Source organism: Pinus tabuliformis, chromosome 7, assembly GCF_031772625.1.
Source record: "Pinus tabuliformis cultivar Carrire ecotype Pingquan chromosome 7, CPIR1, whole genome shotgun sequence".
Lineage (NCBI taxonomy): Eukaryota > Viridiplantae > Streptophyta > Pinopsida > Pinales > Pinaceae > Pinus > Pinus tabuliformis.
The window spans coordinates 1,277,274,755-1,277,287,542 of NC_142293.1; the positions used below are offsets into that span (position 1 = coordinate 1,277,274,755).

General features: G+C 32.4%; 1 protein-coding gene across 1 annotated transcript; it reads left to right on the top strand.

Moving 5' to 3' along the window:
* The first annotated feature begins 210 nt into the window (after nucleotides 1-210).
* On the top strand, nucleotides 211-1,944 carry LOC149252139 (cytochrome P450 750A1-like). Its single transcript, XM_089459649.1, has 2 exons — nucleotides 211-1,206; nucleotides 1,282-1,944. The coding sequence occupies exons 1-2, from the start codon at nucleotides 229-231 to the stop codon at nucleotides 1,903-1,905; spliced, it is 1,602 nt and encodes a 533-aa protein (XP_089315775.1). The 5' UTR covers nucleotides 211-228; the 3' UTR covers nucleotides 1,906-1,944.
* Nucleotides 1,945-12,788: the final 10,844 nt, after the last annotated feature.

A 12,788-nucleotide genomic window follows, 5' to 3' on the forward strand; every position in this document is an offset into this window, starting at 1 on the left:
GAACACTGCTGAAACTGCATCATGAAAAGAAACGAATTAAAGGAACCTCGGATATCAAAATCTTTTATCCTGTCGAAAATATCAAGCTATATTCTAATGGAAATCTGATACAAATTCGATTATTGATCCCGTGGAATCCACGGCATAGTTGGCAATATTTTATTATTTTATGTAATGTGAATGCTATATATAGCAGATTCGTCTTCCTTTCCATCCATAGAGTGCAATATGGCTTTTCATAATTTGCGCCCGTCTGTCTCTCTGCCTGTAACATTAACAGTACTTGGCAGGGGGGCTGCCACAGCAGCTATTCTTTGTACCTTCTTCTTTTTCTTCTTCATATGCTTATTGCAAAAGAGAAGGTTTAGTGTGAGATTTCCCCCAGGACCCTATCCATGGCCCATCGTCGGAAACCTCCACCAACTCAGACTCCCCGCTCATCGCTTTTTTAAAGGCCTTGCTGACAAATATGGTCCCATTTTGTTTCTCCGCTTGGGCTCAGTCCCTACTGTCGTAGTTTCTTCTTCTGAGATAGCCAAACATTTTCTGAAAACTCATGATTTGATCTTTGCCAGCAGACCTCTAAGAGCCTCTGGGAGATTAATGTTTTTCAATTTTGAAGATGTGATCTTTGCTCCGTATGGAGATCACTGGAGGCAAATGAGAAGAATATGTGTGTTAGAACTGTTCACCGCCAAAAGAATCGAGTCCTTCAAGGGTGTGCGAGAGGAAGAGGTGTCTGCGATGATCCGTTCAATTTGCAAGGAGAGTGAGGACGGACGAATGGGGGTGAATGTGAGTAAGGCCGTCACTACTCTCACCTCTAATATAGTTTGGCGAATGCTGGTGAAGAGGAAATTTTCTGACGACGATTTGGGTGGTGATTTCAAAGGGTTTAAAGAGCTGTTGATAGAGTTGGCAGCTACGGTGGGAGAGTTCAACATTGGAGACTTCATTCCGTGTTTGGATTGGCTTGATTTGCAAGGTACCAAGCGGCGGATGAAGAAAATTGATAAAACATTCAATGAATTTGCGGAGAAAATAATAGACGACCATGTTAACGTTAATCATCTCATGGCCACGGCCTCCAATGGCCAGAAAGAGGGAGAAGCAAAGCCTCATGTTGAAGACTTCGTGGATGTGCTGCTCCATTTGGCTGAGACCGACACCAAAATTACACGGGAAACCATCAAGGCTGTCGTTCTTGTATGTTCCTTCGGTTTTTGCCATTTGATATATATTATACATTATTTTCAACTAATTGGATTTGTATTTGTGCAGGATATGTTCGGTGCTGGCGCGGAGACGACATCAACTATATTAGAATGGGGAATGAGTGAGCTGCTCAGGCATCCCAATGTAATGAAGAAATTGTATGAAGAAATCGAATCGGTCGTTGGTCAACATGGTAATGTAAAGGAGTCGAATCTGGAAACCATGAGATACCTTCACTGTGTGGTGAAAGAGACTCTTCGATTATACCCACCGGCGCCGCTATCGATTCCTCACGAATCTGTAGAGGCAGTGACGGTAGGAGGATACTATATCCCTAAGAAAACTATGGTAATGGTAAGCTTGTGGGCCATAGGAAGGGATCCCAATGTGTGGGGACCAGATGCTTCTGAATTCAAGCCAGAGAGATTTATGGAAGACCAATATATCAATTTAACGGACCAATCAGACTTCAGCATGATACCGTTTGGGGCAGGAAGGAGAGGATGCCCAGGGGCTTCATTGGCTATTCCCACTATTGAGCTCGCACTGGCTCAGTTGGTGCACACTTTCGATTGGAGAGTTGAAGGTGATCCGTCCAAGCTGGATATGACGGAAGCGTGTGGAGTGACGATTCCAAGGCAAGTTCCGCTCTGTGCTTATCCAACGTTGAGGATCAGCTCTCCACCATAAACCCTAGCAGGAAACGAAGCATTCTTTCTCTGTATTTGCAATAGTTTTCTATTATCCAGCGCACCAGTTTAGCGCTTTGCTTTCGAATTTGTACATCTTATTATTTTATATTTTAATTGATATCAGTCTCCATTGAATACCATCTGTAGAATTCTCTATTTTCCATACCATTCTGTAATATATTTTAAATATACAACTGCATAATGATTTTACTATGAATGGCGTTACAGACGTTTATGGTAATTTTTATTGTTAATTATTTATATTACTATTTTTTTTAATTGGTATGAATTAATTTACTTTTTTATATATTTATAAATTAAAGTGTAAAATATAAATTTTATATTATTTACAATATAAAATAAATATAAAAATAATAAAAATATTCCTAGTTCTTTTATTTATTTACATAAATTAATATGTTATAAATATTATCTATCTTTTATGTAGGGAGCTTTTGTAAATTACTATAAACACAATAATAATAGTGAACCATAATTAATCATATCTCGATTATGGTATTTTTTACTATTTGTATATGAATAAAATTATGAAAATTATGCCGACACTAATGTGATTAATTATATTTACTAATCTGAAATGTATATATTAACTACATTATTAATATAATTATGTTAATTATATTTAAATTTTAAAATATAAATTTAAAATCTACATAATAAATTTCTTATTAATCATTAATATAATTAATCAAATAAAATAAGAAAAGAACCAATCAATTTTAACTAAAAATAAATAAATAAATTAGAATTGACCACGTAAATAAATTCAAATGGGTAATAAAAATCGGATTAGATAATAATAATCATACTAACTTATTATCGTCCTTTACGTTTGAAATTAAAGCAGCACACCCGGCACTATCCAAACATGACATTAAAGTGATATATGCGTCGTATGTTAAAGAAACACCGTTTCTGTAGTGGAATCTAACAATACAAACCACAAAGTCGGGGATAGCATAATCGAAACTTTTTCAAAATATATGTGTAAATTCAGAAACATCCAAACATCATATCATGTCATAATATATAAACTAAAACATGACATGAGCCAAGTAAAACAATTAATTTTGTTGGTATCCATTATATTTTTTAAATATTCCAAATTTTATCATAAAAATAGTTCAAATTGTTAAAAAATTAATCCCAATCACAGGGTTAAACATATTGAAAGCAGCCATACTTTTTGTATACTTGTAAATCAACCAAGTAGATTTTTGCAGGTTGCTGATTTTGTTTGGAGACTGAAAGACAGATTAAATGATGTTCTACAAATTCTTCATTCTGCAATAAATATCAAGCAATTAAAAACAAATGTACACTTAATAAAAAAATTAGTAAAAATGTATGGTCAAACATTTATTCAGCGACTGTTATTTGTATTCCACAGCAAGTACATGCTAACAAGTATAGGCTTGCAAGAATTATGTTTTAATGTTTTAGTACAATTGCCCATCCTAAATTTTAAATCTTGGAGCAACTTATGGTGAGCGTGTAAAAATATTTGCGGTGGACAACTCCTCGTGAACGTAAATCTTTAAAAATTTATGAAGCAACTTGAGGTTGGTAACTCTGGGTGAAGGAGCTGCAGCTTCTATTTATCATGTAAATGTATTTTCATATGTTTTGAAATTAAAATCAAAGGTATAATTTGTTAATAAACGTTTTTAAGTATATTTACTTACAACCACTCTTAATTAATATTTTGAATTTTAACTTCAGTTTAGTTGAGAATTGATCTCTACAACTGATGTTTGTAGGAGACTCATCTGCCCTAAATCTTTCACAAACTTCTTTCCGGTCACAATATAAGATCAAGAGCAAAATATTTGAGCTTAATTGGATTGTAAATTAAAAAAATATTTAATAATATCATTGAAATAAAGTTAGAAAAATAACTCCATTTTTGTTTTTCCAATTTTAAAATATTATTAAAAATTACCAATAAAAAAAAAATTATAAAAAAAATTAACATCCTTAAATAACAAAAATCTATTTAAGCTCAGATTATCAAATTATGCCAGCAACGCAATCCATTGAAAAAATCAATTTGCAAATAAAACTATTTGTCGCTATCAGTACTTATCCGGGAATGTAATACAATGGTAAATTACAAATTCCTTGTGATTTCAATAGATATGTCATGAATTGAAGATTTATGAGATTAGTTTCTCTATAAAACACGATATAAGGTGAACTGGATAACCATAAGTGAGGCCAGAATAGCAATCGATCACTTCATTCAGTTCAAATATAGATAGAAAAAAGGAAGGGAATCAAGCTATTCAAAACTCGATAAAAGGTTTCCAACGAAAACAAGGATCGTTTCCCCGAAGTGTTATTAGTACTTTAACGCTATTTCAACTTTTTCAAAAGAGCTTCGGTCCATCGATCCGCGTGAATCTTGTTAGTGAAGGGTTTTTTTAGGAGAGCCACTCCTATTCAAGGAAACAACGATAGTGATCGCTTGAAGAGCTGAGACATGGATTGATAGTTAAGCAAAGTTGTCATTATTGTGACTAGTATGACCCCAAAAAAAAAAAAATGAAAATTGTGGAGCAGAGATTTGTTTTTCTTAATACTATGAACCAGTTAAATAAGATTATATTAGAGGGATTAATAATAAATAATTGTAGTGAGACTGAACTAAGTTAGGCTAATTTAAACTAAATTGTGGAGTAGAGGATTGATCTTCTCAATATTATGAAACAGTTAAATAAGATTACATTGGAGACATCAACAATAAATAACTGTAGTGAGACTGAACTAAACTAGACTAAGTGAAACTCAACTGGGACATTCTCCAACACTCCCCCTTAATTACAACCACATAAAAATTCAAGATGTTTGTTGATCTATGTCTCAATTAGGCTTAGAATTTCATAAAAATTACTTTAACTATATTCACTTGTCTTCTTCTCTTCAATTTAATTAAAAAAACTTTAACTATATTCACTTGTATTCCTCTCTTCTTCCATATCATGTAGCCTCCAAATTATTTCAACTTTTCCTTCTTGTTGTATCTTTCAAACTTTAGTTTCTTCATTTACTAGTGTAGGTCTTCCATTGTGCCAATTCGTCTATGCATGTCTTGGACTTCTTCAAAAATTGGCTTGTATGTAGACTACTAACACATGTCATCTTTTGTTGTGTGATCTTCATCATCAATTTTCTGCAACATAAGTTTATACTAAAAAAAAATCTTCAACACTCCAATACCCGAAAATTTCATTGATGTTCTCATCATCCAAGTTGTTTTCAACATGCATTTTTGCAACTTCTATGAAGACTTTATGAAGGCATGGTGTTGCAAGCCATGCTTCAAAGAACCTTAACTCTTCTTCATAATCACTTTGTGAACCTGCACACTGGAAATCAATGTTATAATTACAAATATTTGTAGAACCCCATTAACTCTATTCCTTCTACTCTGTAATGAGAGCTTTCTCCTATTGCATTGTTAACTCTACTTCTACCTTTCTCTCTGTCTTTGAATCTTCCACTTCTCTACTAACCTTTGTTGTTGTAGATAGGTTGTCTTCCACTTGTTTTTCAGACTCAAGTGGGCTTATCTCACCAAATAACATCATGTCGATCTGATGTTTCTATTGCATAGTCTGCAACCGTTCATCTTTAGTCAAGAAATCTTCATCAAAGTTTACATCGGAATTATTAATTTTTGGATCCACCATAGCATTGATTGCTCCAATGGCAGTTTCATTGTGATTAGTAAGCCTTCTTGTTGGATTCATCAAATTTTCATCCACTGGCAACTATGCATAGTGGGATTCATGAGCAACTATGTGCTCCTTCTTTGCCTCTTCTGCAAAATCTTCACATACGTCATCATCTTTTGCCTGAGCACAGTGGCGTTCAACAAAATTTTCATCTCACTATATATCTACTACTATAGATCCACCTTCATCTTCAACTTCAATGCTCCCCCTTACACCAAAACTCCTTTCAAGGGTATTTGAGTCCTCCTTGGTTGTCTTTGTACCGGAAATCAGGGGAAGAATATTGTCATCTACAAAGAAGATTATGCATTTCAATGCAAAGGTGTTATTTTTCCTCTTCACTTCTAATTCTTTCAAAAAAGCTTCATACATCTCTAGTAGTTGCTTCAAATTTCTTAGCGTCTTCAGTTTTCCCATTGTTTGAGTGTTGACTCACAATGACTCAACAAGCCAATCAAATTACAAACATAGTGGCTTCTTTGTTTCTTCACTGCTTCAAAATAAGTGGGTCTACAGAGGTTTTCAAGGACAATGCTCTCTAAAACAGTTTCGCAAATCCTTAGAACATTTCAATGCTGCCAACAATTTTGAACAATACCCTTTCGTCTTTTTTAATAAACCATCTTTTAAAAATTTAATATATTTTTTTGTTTTGAAAAGAAAAATTAACGAAGGCTTTTAACAAAGACCTCAAATACTTTTCGAGAAGAAACAAAGGAATTTACATGTCGAATCCCTCTTACAAAAAAGTAAAAAAGGAATTTACATTAGACCTTTTTTTTTTATAATTTACATAAGGCTCTAGAGAACTTCAGGGACTCAACAAATTACTTGGGCCATATTAAAAACTTTGGAATCAAATTCACCAAAGTGAACGACCTTCTAATAAAAGGAAGCCGTTTTTTATTAAAAAGAAACTAACAATGGAGGGACCTTCCTGTAAGGCAAATCTCTTTTTTAATAAAAATTTAACTTTGAAACAAGGGACTTTTGGAGAGTTCGTTTTCCTCATTCTTATTTTGACCAGTCATGAAAATGACAATATATATTTTCACTCCCATAATGCACCTTGCTTAGACTTTTCAAGCGATCAGTGCGAAGTCCTCCAAATAATTGATGACTTTTCAAGCGATCAGTGCGAAGTCCTCCAAATAATTGATGGTTGTTGCCGCTGCACGCTATTTGTTTTCTTAAAGGATGCTGATTTAGAATTGCTCTTGCGCGAGGAAGAACTCATTTTTCTTTAAACAATTGTCCTTCAAATAGTTGTGCTTTCTTTGACTTATCATTCTCAGTGCACTTCACGATGTTGATGGGTGGCGTTGCAATGCGGTTTTGACCAGTTTGTAAGTTAACCGCGATCAACGCAGTTAAGAAGAGATAGCATCTTCGTTGGTCAATTTTTTTTTAAATTGGTTCACTTCTCGAGTCTCTACGAGAAAATCCTATAGCTATACTCATCCTTTGCTTTCAAGACCTCAAACAACATGTTTCTTTCAACATGTAAGTTCATCTCTTATCTCCTACCTTCTCTCACTTCACTCAGTCGGATAGGGAGTCTTATGCAAACTAGTTCTGATACCATCACAAAAAATGAAAACATTTGAGTAGAGGATTTCTCTTTTTAATATTAAGAACCAATTAAATAAGATTACATTAGAGATATCAATAATAAATAACTATACTAGTGAGATTGAACTAAAATGGACTAACTCAAACTGAACTAGGACACTTGGATGTACAAATGTGACACCTATCAGATCATTAGAATTAGACTCTCCAACACCGTAGTCAAGTACAATCCGCCAACATCAACCACTACTAGTAATTGTTAAAAGAGTTTAGATTTAATTGTTAGGTGAAAATATCCATGAAGCTAGATATTATTGAAAAATAGATTACAAGGCAATTTTTTCAGGGTAAGTTTAATGTTCTAGATTTAATGAGTGTTTTATTTTTCTAAATAATGTTTTTTTTGTTTTAATTCAGTTTACTTTCCTTTGCTTTGTTAATAAGTAGTTAACTAAAATTATAAAATTAATACAGTATTAGAGAGATAATAAAACATTCCTTTGCTTTGTTAATAAGTAGTTAAGTAAAATTATAAAATTAATACAGTATTAGAGAGATAATAAAACATTGTTTTATCAAGCTTATAAGAGGAAACATATGTTGAAGAATTTATATTTTAATGATCAACTAGGTTAAGCAACTAAAAACATGAAGATTGGAAATTTAGGAGATATACTTTGATGGAAGGGTATAATGTTTCGGCAAACCAAAGTAGTAGTTCCAAAAGCTTCAATTCAATATTGAGAAAGATAAGAGACTAAATAAAATGTTCTCTTGAGAATGTCCATCAAGGACAAGTGCATCATTTCAGGAATCAGAGAATGTAAAACATCGAACCAAAATTGGGAGACACTTAAAAAAGTTTTAATAAAATGATAAATACAAATTGAGCGTTGTTTTTAAAAAATAAACGTTTCTTAATTAAAATGGAGGAAAGTAAAAATATTAGATATTAAGTATTAAGTTGGTGAATCTTGTTGATATTAGCAAAAACATTTCAAGTGACAATATAGTTATTATTAAATTGAATAAAATGTTGGATCGATATTAAATGTTTATTATAGGTTTTGGAGGTAAGAAGAAAACAAAACACCTATATTGGATGATTTTTCATATCTACAAACACTATATTTGATGTTGGTAGCCAAAGGGAAACATCTAAACAAATAAGAATCTATAGGAAAAGAAAAAATCATGTAAAAAACATATTAAATCACATGAATAGGTACGGACTTAATGAGAAATGAAAGATGTTTATATTATGGTAAGTATGGAAATTATGCTAAGGATTGGAGAAAAATGAAGTTTAGTGATATCAAATATAGAAATAATTTATGAAATTTTCTTGATAGACAAAGTTACTGATGATTTCAAACATTAGAAAAAATTTGAAATCTAAAATGGGCCTGAAAGGATAAATGTACGACAAAATTAAGCAGGATGCAAGATGATGTTGTCAACCATGGGAGATGATCCACCACTTTTGGAGTAAAAAAGTAAAAATATTAAAAAGTAAACGAAAAACAAGAAAACTAGTTTTTCAATTTATGTAAATAAATAATTCTTCATACCATAAATGTGTTCACTTAGCATAACTTAGTATAAAATGTGTAATTCTTAAAAATATATATATGTGAGCATGATCAACATAGAGAAAGATAAGTTTTTCATATTGAAATTTTTTTTTTTATGCAAAATTATATTTTTTTTTGTTTTTCGAAGTTGGCAAAGTAATATTTCAATTGCATTTTGTTGACACATGGTTTATGCAAGGTTCTTTTTAACTATTTTAATAAATTTGAAAACCAAGAGTTTGTTTTTGAAGAGGACTCGTAAATGAGGATAGTAGTATTTTTTAACCATTTTCATTGTGCATATTTTATGGTATTGATTTTTTATTCAACCTCTTTAAAATATTTCAAAACAAATTCAAGATTATGTTTAAAAGAAATTAGATGAGAAATATCATATGAATTAGAGAATGCCAAACTCACATGCCATTGGATAGACGATTCCTTTATGAATCTAACATGATGAAATCCGCCACCTAAGCAATTTTTTTTTTTCCTAAGTCCGCTAGGTTACAAAACGGTGTTGCAGGAATTTTGTAGAGGGGGTGTCGAAATTATGGATTTTAGGACTTCAGAGGCTCGATCGAGTTCTTAAAATGCTTCATCGAGGCATTAATAAACCCTCAATCGAGCGCTTAAAATGCTCGATCGCTTAAAATGCTTGATCGAGGGTTTCGTAAATTCTCAATCAAGCCATATACATGGTTGACAGGGGCTTGATCGAGTGTTACAGCTTGATCGAGCTATATAACTTGATTGGGCCTTTTTAATTTTTATTTTTTGAATCCCATACTCTATATTTTAGAATCAAAAAGATCTAAAATTTAGTTTTTTAGCACATTTCAAAATTCCAAATTTTATTATAATTTTTGTTATCATGGCATATAGAAACCTTATTAAATTTAATATTAATATTAATTTTATTATTATTATTATTATTATTATTATTATTATCATTAAATCTAATATTAATATAAAAATTTAATATCAATATATTTTAATTTTAATATTAAACTTATTAATTTTGGATTAATATAGCATTATTAACGTTAATATAACATAAAATTTGTTAAAAATTATAATATATACTAGAACAACCATATTAATAAATGTGGGTGATATACATCGTAGGGGTCAACAAGGAGTCATTAACACAACACGAGTCATACAAGATGACTCAATATGTTAATTTTATTTAACCTATTTTTTCTTATAAATATGACATAATAAAATATATAATATTTTTAAACTCCTAAAGTAATCATAACCTAAAGCTACATAAAGAAATAAAATCTAAACAGTTTCATCTGGAAGACATGAAGCACTCTATGTATCTTTGATGGAGGTACGTGAACCATTAATATTTTGGAAAATTTTACATAATATTTCCATGGAAAATTATTATTTCCCCTCCAGGTGAATGTACAACACACATTTGAAATCTTGCACTTTAAATATGTATTATATAAAAAAATTAAATTGTTGTATGAAATCAAAATAATATTTTTTATTCAAACACAACATCTTAAATATCCAAGTATTTTAGAATTTTTGAAATATAGAGGAGAGAGAGTGCAAGAGAAAGGTAAGAGAGAGAGGGGGACACAAACATGGAGAGAGGGAGAGGAGTAGAGAGTCTCTGAGAAAGAGATGGAGATCGAGAGATGGAGTTGGAGGAAAATATAGGGAAGGGAGAAGTTCGAGACATAGAGCAAGAGGAAGGTGGAGACAGAGAGAGGGAGTGACAAGAGAGATATGGAGAGAGAGTGTGTGTATATTTGGGGGTGAGATAGGAAGACAAAGAAGGAGAAATGGAGAGAATGGGGAGAGAGAATGAGAGAGGGAGGGAGATAGTAAACAAAATTGTAGCACGAAACATGAGAGAGAGAGGGGGGGGGGGAGAGAGTGATGGGGAGGGGGGGCAGATAGAGGGATATGGGAGATAAAGGTAGAAAGAGAGGACTTGAGAGGGAGGTAGAGAGAGAGATGGAGATGGAGGGGGATAGATATAGAGGTAAGAATAAGGACATATAAAGAGAGAAAGGTGAAGGGAGAGATAGAGAGAGAAAGAGTGACAAGGGATATGGACAGAGAGGGATAGAGGAGAGTATGAGGGAAGGCGATATATTATGGGGAGGGAGAGGGATATATAGATAGATATGAATAAACAATGTGTATGTTTGCAGGGTGATATAGAGAGATGAAGAAGGAGGGACAGAGGGAGATATAGATATAGATGAATGGGGGATAAAGGTAAGAAGAAGGAGAAAGAGGGAGGGAGGAAGAGATAGATAGATATGAAGAGAGAGAGAGAATGTGGTTTTGGGGTGTGATATATAGAGACGAACAAGGAGATATGGAGGGAGATATCATTATAGATGGAGGGGGAGAGAAAGGGAATAAAATTGCTTGCACTAGATTCATTAATTTTAGTGTATAGATGCTGATTTCTAATCCTACTTCATTTCTTGCATTAGATGCATTTGATTTCTATGTAGATGTTGATTTCCAATTATATTTCATTTCTTCCATTAGATGCATTAATTTCATTAAATATGTTAATTTCTAATATTGTTTAATTGAGCTTTCAGTAGATGCATTGATTTCGGTGTAGATGTTGATTCCTAATCCTATTTTATTCCTAGCACTAGATGCATTTATTTGAGTGTAGATGTTGATTTCATTTCCTATTTAATTGTTTGTATTGGATGCATTAATGTTAGTGTAGATGTTGATTTCTTATTTGATGTGACCAGATACATGATGTACATTAATTTCATGTTAATTAGTTTCACATTATGCATTTCTTTCAATGTAAGCACAAAAAAATTATTCATAATGTGCATTATGATTAAGATTTTTTAGGTAACCCTAGATAAAATAAAATTGAATAAAACTTGTATTTGGAACTTTTACATCTCCACATATTTTAAAATTGAATATAAATTATTTCAATAATTCTTGAGTTTTTTAAAAATTCAATAAAACTTATTTCAAACATAAGAAATTGATTGAAATACTCGGAAACTAGTTGTAAATTTAGGAAAGTTGTTAACATTATATAAAATTATATAAATGTTGTCATATATTGTTTTTTGACATATATACTAGATTTCAATACGGTTGACATATATCGTGTTATGACTAATCTCTTGTAGATAATCTCAAAGAAAATAATGCTAAATAAAACTTGTTTTTTGTTTACATGGCATATTTTAAAATTGAATAAAGCTGATTTCAATTCTAGTTATGTTTTTTAAGTGAACCTTGAGATAAGAAATTAATTGAAATATTTAAAAAATTTATCCATGCAATTGTATATGGTCGGTTGATAAAAAATGTCATATGTATATTTTGTACTATAATATGGATGACTTTATAATTCAAATAATTTATCTTTAAAATAGAATTATAATTACATACATGTTGATGGGGGAAGTTAAGGGGGTTGTGGGCGGGATTTCTAACCCTATCCATCCCCACCCTTGGTTTCATGCTTACCCTTCCTTGATGTGGCGACATCTTTTTTTCATTGGGGACATAAGTGTGTGGTGCATTTTGAGACACTTTACACTTTTGGTTTCATTCCAAGACCGGATTGTTCATGGTCTTCTCGTTTCCCGCGATCTTTGTTTTTTCTCCGACTGGTGTTTCTTCTAGGGTCATTGGTAGGAAGGTCTATTGTGGGTTGCCTTTGGCCCTGAGGTTGGTTTCCTTAATGCATAGAGGTCTCTTCCACTAGTGGTGCGAGGTTCTCATTCTTTATGGACATTAGTTTGGTCAGGTATCTTGGCCATCATGTGGGTTATTTTTTATCGTCGTGAGCAAGATTATAGGCCAATTTTGTTTTGGTGGATTCTCCTGACTCTAGTTTCATCATGCGTTGGATGTTGGTGGGTGTTGTGGTGTCACATTTGGAGTCAATCCATTTTTCTCTTTGTTTTGGAGGTGAGAGTTGAGGGGGCGGGGTCGAAGTGGCT